The sequence below is a fragment of the Brachycentrus maculatus genome, unplaced genomic scaffold, assembly GCF_059751285.1.
Source record: "Brachycentrus maculatus isolate JH-2025_06_01 unplaced genomic scaffold, ASM5975128v1 h1tg000378l, whole genome shotgun sequence".
In the NCBI taxonomy this organism is placed as follows: domain Eukaryota; kingdom Metazoa; phylum Arthropoda; class Insecta; order Trichoptera; family Brachycentridae; genus Brachycentrus; species Brachycentrus maculatus.
In genome coordinates this window covers 1360014-1367745 of record NW_028281127.1, presented here as the reverse complement: position 1 = coordinate 1367745, position 7732 = coordinate 1360014, and the positions used below count along the sequence as shown (strand labels likewise).

The 7732-nt window shown below is 31.9% G+C and overlaps 1 protein-coding gene across 1 annotated transcript; it reads right to left on the bottom strand.

Moving 5' to 3' along the window:
• LOC148303257 (uncharacterized) lies at positions 1-7316 on the bottom strand. The gene is made up of 9 exons (XM_088270278.1): positions 7068-7316; positions 5843-5989; positions 4106-4261; positions 3500-3662; positions 3091-3326; positions 1792-1909; positions 1359-1546; positions 974-1103; positions 1-447 (listed from the first exon to the last, which is right to left on the bottom strand). Exons 1-9 carry the CDS (start codon positions 7245-7247, stop codon positions 35-37), a joined length of 1731 nt encoding a protein of 576 aa, XP_088126404.1. The 5' UTR covers positions 7248-7316; the 3' UTR covers positions 1-34.
• Between the last annotated feature and the right edge of the window lie 416 nt (positions 7317-7732).

Here is a 7732-nt window from a genome sequence, read left to right as displayed (position 1 = left end):
TTTTTAACTTTTTTTCTTTATCTTTTAATCAAATTCATAAAACATAATCTTTTAACCGAGGAGCATATTTAATTTGATTGGGTAATTTGTACATAAACCTCACTAATAACCCATTAGCCACTACAACCTTGCTCTTTCTATCCAAGGTGTATCTGTTGCCATTGGGAAATGCGTGAAGATACGGAGATTCCACCTTCACGAAGCTACGAGGTCGAGTCTGCAGCGGACGGCAGCCGGCAAAATTGAAATAGATGTTGCGGGAAGTATTCCTCTGGAAGTTATTTGAAATGTCAAACACGCTTTCACGGAAGAGGTTTTCTTCCTTTTTGATAGGGAAATATTGCAACGCTCGACATTTAGGTTTTTTCTTCACAACTTTTGGAGGCGAGTATGGACTTTCTTCATCTAAATCTTCCTTGGGTATTGGTGGCGGCTCTTCAATTTTTTCTGAAATTTTGAAACATGAAATTTTGAAACTTGGGTCGCCATTTTTCCTGATACTACTTGTCACGATACTATTATTGACAATGGTGTCCTGAAAATTTGAAGTCCTGAAAGATCTGAAAAGTTCTGTGAACGTATAATAATTCAAGTTTTACTTAGTAAATACAACATTTAAATAGTGGAATTTACTTAAATTAAAAATTGATAGATTTTACCACAAAGTGGCTGCCGAATCAATTAATGAAACTAATAGTAAATTCAAGTAGAAATCTCCCTCCCAACAAGAATGAAAAATGAGGTTTTGAAAAATATTATATTTGAGAATCTATGATCTATTTCATCAAGAAAAGTCAACAAATAATCAAAATCATAATTAATATACAGACACTAATCATAACATAACAAGTCCTTAAACGCATCTGTTATAGGAGGAGTAATCTAACTTTCCAAAGAGACATTAAAATGGAAAAGGTTTATGTTGTAAATTATTCAACGTAAAATCAAATATATTTAAAGTAATTAATGTTACCTGGGCAAAGACAATGAACCCTATGTGGAATTAACGCATCTCCCAATATTTCATACAAAATTGCATCAATGTTGGCCATTTCGGGGGTAAATTTATTCAGGTACGGTTTCACAAAAACATGCGCAGCATTCTGCAAATTTGAAATAAAAGAAATATACACAATCATTTGTCAAAATACCAAATAACTATTGTGGTAATATTAGAATAAAGGGAAGTAATACATAGAAAAAGTATTGGTGCAAAATCAAGGGAACTTAAAAGTAATCTGCTAGCCAAAAGTGACAGTCAGTCGTCAAGTAATTTAAGGCTAGAACACTTATGTTTACCCTCTTAATTATTATATTAAAAACTATTTTTAAATAAATTAAAGTAACAGTCATCTTACCAGCAAAGCTTCATACATCCTAGGGCATATTATTTTAATACTATCTCCATTCAATATCGCAATTTGAATATGTGGAAGAAGACCATCCACCAGAGCTTGTCTTCCGAGAGCAGCGAGACAAGTCACCAGTTGGGCTGACATTCTTTCTTCTACTCCTTGCGAGAGATAATCCAGTACGATACTTCTACCTGAAAACCAAGATAATCGTTAAAATAAAATAATATTTTACAAATGAGAGAAAAACACCGTGCTAATATAAACCCGTTTATATATATCATAGAAAAAAATATATAACTACAGGAATCAAACCCGGTTCTTCTAATGTGTTTGTATATGCTAATGTTTGACATTTTAATCCTCAGTCTTTTGTCAGGTGAAATTGAAAATGTCAATAAAATTATATTAATTTTAAGTTTAATGTATTATACATTACCTATATGAGCTAACTGAGGCCAGATTTCAGTAATAGCAGACATTATCCGACACATCTGCTCCGATAATGTACTTTTGGACAAAACATTAGATACCAAAATGGGAAATAACCGCTGCAGCTGTAACAATAATAGATTTTAAGCTTAAAAATATATCAATATCCAAAATAACTTGTCTTAAAGACAATTTGGCTTAAAATGCATGAAACTCCAAGAATACACTTTGTTGTGTTCCATATGTATGTAGGAATACAATAAAGTGTTATTTTTCAAATATAGGTTCCGTTTGATGGTTTGATAATTTAAAAAAACTGCTTGTAGTCTCCCCTGTAATGTAAGCCCAGATGGAGTTAGACACTTTACAGAGTAAGCCAATGATACTAAACAATGGAGCCTACAATACTAAATATTTCATTTAGTGTGTGCTGTAATTTTATTATCACCTTCCTTATTTAGAGGGGATGAAAAAAGTGTAAAACTGTTCATTTCTAAAATAAAAAGTTAATAGCATAGCATAAAAATCTTCTCTTTTTCATACATCCATGTATGTATTGAATAATATGATACATATTTTGAACTTACATTTTATTGTTGATTAAAGCTAATGCCAAATCAACATCCAGTAATAAATATGTAAAAATTTACACATAACTCTAACCAGACTGAGTCACAATAAATAAACATGAATATTATTCAACATATTTTGCCTAAGAATTCGTATTGCATCAGCATGCTGACTAGCAATTGTAATTGATACATAGTAACCTCCAGTAAAAAAACAAATGTTGGTTTATGAAATGTCTTAATTTTTCTTTTAAATATTTTAAGAAATCATTATATTTACTATTTTTCACTCATAATCCAAGTAAGCAGAATTTTTTAAAAAGCAGAGAAAAATCAGTGACATTTTTATGCACTTCTTAATTTTTTAAGAGCTATTTTTAGAGAATTTATTTGAATTTAAATTCAAGTTGAGTATAAGTTTATTGGAAAAATAAAAATAAATTTTTAAATAACTTTTTAAAATAATATAGTAATTGCCCTTCTTTTGACTTTCATCTGCACCCAACAAGTCACTGTTAAATTAATAATTATTTCATGAAGGTAAGTTGATCAGACTTGCGCTTATGGTAGCAGTCTGGGATAATATAGAATATTTGAGTGAAAATTTTATATATGTACATGTATGTATTTTGACCCCCCCCCCCCCAAGAATTGCGGCTCAAACCTCATGCATGGTAGCCAAATACACTATCTACTAATCGCTAAACTTTATCTAATTGATTAATCAATATTTGTACCTGCAATGTGACATCAGTGTCCGCACAACACGGGTTAATGAGCAGGGCTTCTAGCATGGTTAGTGCTTGGTTATACAGTATCTGATGTGCGGTTGGTGCTAGCACAGGTATGGACTCTTCACTCAGCACTAATATCGCGAGATTCAGGAAGTTGGGCACGATCGGACCAATGTGGGTGTCGGTACTCAAGTCATTCAGAGCAACTCTGACAAGATGCTTATTGTTACTTAAAACAGCTAAAATAATATGTATTAACTATTAGAAAAAAATATAACATTTTTACTTTCACATTTTCACATGGGAATCGACACCAGGACATCATTCGTTATAACCGAATATGATACACTAATGAGTTTTATTTAATCAGTATTTATATTTAACAAATTTCTATAAAAAACAAAAAACAAACCTTTGGACATTTTGCTATAGTAATTTTGCAATGTTAAACTGATTGTGTTATTTCCTGATAAGTTCTTGTTGTCCGTAATCCATACAGCGGACAATGTAGGAGGAGTTACGGTCACAAATGACTGCTGTAAGGTTGCAACTGTCATCACCTCATCCACTGGATCCTAAAGGAATAAATATACATTTGATATAAAATATTAAGAATGGTAAACTAAATTATTTTTGAAGAACAATGGACAAACAGCAGATGCCGAGACAGCAAAAAAATATTGTAAATGTTTTTGCTGTCCTTATGAAGAAAAGTGGTATCTACAATTTAAAATAATAAAAAAACACAGCTGCATTTTATTTACCCAAAATATTTTTTTACATCACATAAAAAAAATAATGTGGTCTTTGATGTACGATATTCTCCTCAGTTTTTTTCGATTTTGCACACACTAGAGTTTAAGAAACTATAATTGACAGCTGCTGTCGAGTGTGCAGATAAGATTTTTGAATTGAAACCGCAGAATACCTAAATACAGCAGCTTGAAGCAGATGACCCCATCTTGAAGATGCTAGTGTAATCCCGCACTTATAACAATTAAAGAAATATAAAACTTACCAAAGTAGTACAAAGGTTTTCTATGTCTCCGACGGGAACCCACTGTGGTAGGGCTGGTCCGAGTACAGGTTCTGTATCCATCAATTTTAACACTGTATTCACATCATCAACGTCAATCTTCTGTATTTTAGTGTTTCTTGCAAGAAGAGCGACATTCTGAAATAATCAATACAGAATCAATACAGAATAATTTACACAGAATCACAGATATTTTTGGCTTAAGATCCCATGAAGAAAACTGACATTTACATATTTATTTTAAACATTTCATGCAATCAGTTGTCGGTTTATGGCAAAAAAAGCAATATTTTCCATTCAACCAAAAAATAAAAAATAGTCTGGTAAAAGTAAATATACATATGTATGTATTAGCAGTCCTAAAGGTACCGTAGAACGGGGCTACTTGAACTTTGATGTGTTACTTGAGCACAGTACGTAAAAAAAAATTGATCTGTATTTGGTCCACAATTATGAACGTATCCATATGATTTATTGTTTCCCTGACAGGTGACACTTATACGTTCATTATTGTGGACCAAATACAGATCTAAATATTTTTTTTGTACTGGGCTCAAGTAACACATCAAAGTTCAAGTGGCCCTGTTCTACGGTACACAATGTGAACATTGCTTAGTTCAAAAACCTTTTCCTAATCAAATCAATTATCAATTTATTAATAACATTTAACACATTCAATTTGAAAGGAGTAAGAGTAGTTAACTTTGATCATACGACTCGTGGGGAGCCGACCAGTGACCTAACCCACACTCACAATTATATCTGGTTGCATATAATGGGATGTATTTTATTAAGCAAATACAGTATTTATAAATGAGCACTAAACATGTCCACCGATGACCCACCCCGAGTGGAATTTGTTGATTTTATCGTAAAAAAGCATGAATACTAAAGAAAGTGAATAAATATGATGTTCTGGATCACATTCTGATCACAACGAAGCAATTTTCAATTTAACCTCATAAGGAAAATTTAACATTGAACTTTTGCAAATATAATATATACATTACATAGCATAGAAAATAAAAATTTTGTAAATATATATGTGTAAATATTTATGTGTATATATATATATATATATATACATATATATACATATATATACATATATATACATATATATACATATATATACATATATATACGTATATATACGTATATATATATATATATATATATATATATATATATACATATATATATATATATATATATATATATATATATATACATATACATATACATGTACATGTACATGTATATGTATATGTATATGTATATGTATTTGTATATGTATATGTATAGGTATATGTATATGTATATGTATATGTATATGTGTATGTGTATGTGTATGTGTATATGTGTATATGTGTATATGTGTATATGTGTAAATGTGTATATGTGTATATGTGTATATGTATATATGTATATATATATATATATATATATATATATATATATATATATATATATAGCATATCTAGCAAGAGTCTACGAGATAGAATAATGAAAACCAAGATAAGAGAAATATGCGAGATCGAAGATTTTATTAAGTGGGGAAGACAATGGTATGTGCAAGTAAGGAGAATGGAATCATCCAGAATCCCGGGCAGACCACCAAAGAGATGAATTGATAGCTGGGAATCGACATCGCAGGAGGCTAATCTCTCTTAAAAACAGGCTATAAGGCTTACACCAAGAAGAAGATTAATATATTACATGAATGAGTTGTCGCAGTTTGTAGCTGACATCCTCAGCGAGGTTAGTACACACGTCTGGTGACAGTTGGTCCGAGAGAACCTGCTCCGCCATACACTGGACAGATTCCGGACTGATCCCTGCATATTTTCCGTGAGACAAGCTATCCTGAAAGCCAAAATGAAGTCAATATATTTAAAAATATCGAAAAATAGTTATCAAAATGAGCATCAATTGGATTGACATAAATTTAAATATTTTTAATAAATGTAGATTGGATTTTCAACAAACACACAACTTAGATGAAGAAATCTATTGTCGATAGAAGTCCATGGAAGTCTGGGTATTTACATTTACATTTTAATTTTTATTAAACTTCAGTCACATTTGCCCAAAATAAAGACCATTGCAGTACCAAATAGGAATATCTAACTACAGTAAACTCCCCTATAACATTTATTTTTTAAAGTAATAACCCGCAAAGCCTATACTTTTAGAGGCTTGTCTGCAGGTAGGATAGTAAGGATAGGGAAGGTAAATATGAAAAATACATCACAAATACCCAGACCAACCGAAAATAAAACTTATTGAAATCATTTTGCAATTGGCGGAAATCGAACCCGCGACGCCAGTTTCACAGTCAAGCGTCTACCCAACTACGCCACGGCTCCTGTCTGATAAATTTTGAATTGAATTTTTACATTTTAACCATCGGAAAAGACTGAAGTGAATCATTTAAAATTAAATAACAATTTAAAAACATTAACCCCATATAAAGTTCCCTCAACGCTATAGGGGGGTTTACTGTATTCCCAATGTTCCAGATTACATTACAAAGATTTTGTATATTTTTGTACATTACAAAGAATTCCAATCGCTTTCAAAATATACTCATCCATCCTGTTTCCATCTTCTGAGAGAATCAGCTTCATTCAACATTTCAACTTTCATTGGTTACTCTCAGTATGAAATTGGACAATTTGACAACGATGAATGTTTAAATATAAGAAAAAAAGAATCAACACAGATTTACCCAAAAAATGTGTTACCAATGGTAAACAGAAGCCGTGAAAATCTACGTTTATTCTTACTGTCTGGAGGTCTGGAATTAATTAACACAAACTGATAAATTTATTTTAGGAATAAGATATTCAAATAACTCACTACTTGAAAAGCATCTTGAAACGAATAGCAGATTACACGATGATAAAAACCTTTACAATACAAAAGTAATTTAATTAAATACCCTTTCAGTCAGCGGTGGAGTGTCACATTGACTCGAAGCTCCTGATTCTCCTGAAGGTCCGGATCTCTTCTTGTCTCTGTCTTTACTATGACTTGACTTCCTACTGTGAGATTTACTACTACCACTGCTTGTAGAGTTAATATTTCCACTTGAATTGGACGACGGTGGTTTTGTTTTCATTTTTACACATTCATGTTTACACAATACTAAATAACAATAAAGACTCGTAACCCCCGTTTAGTAACTGTCATGTGTCAAAGCGGACATGAAAATTTTAAACCAAAAACACTACATCCATAGATATTCATCAGCAAATAGTACCTACTTACGTATTTTTCATCATGGGGTAGATACCTAACATCTTCGTGGGTTACAATCTTTGTGATAATTGGTTTGCTTCTCTTATGGTCAGTCTCCACCCAACTCTATCCTTCACTAGTCTCTTCAACTCGGTGCACCGGCTACAACGCATATCGGAGATAATTTGGTTCAAATAGTATTTTAGTTTGTGCCTTCGCACATGCCTTCCGTTAGAAGCTAGCCGTCAATCGTTAGAAGCTAGCCTTCGTGTCTTATATTACGGTCTTTCCAATTGGATCTCTGCTTTGTTACTTTATTTAGTAAGCAACTAGACTCTCCAACCCTGCAATACTTCGTTCCGTACA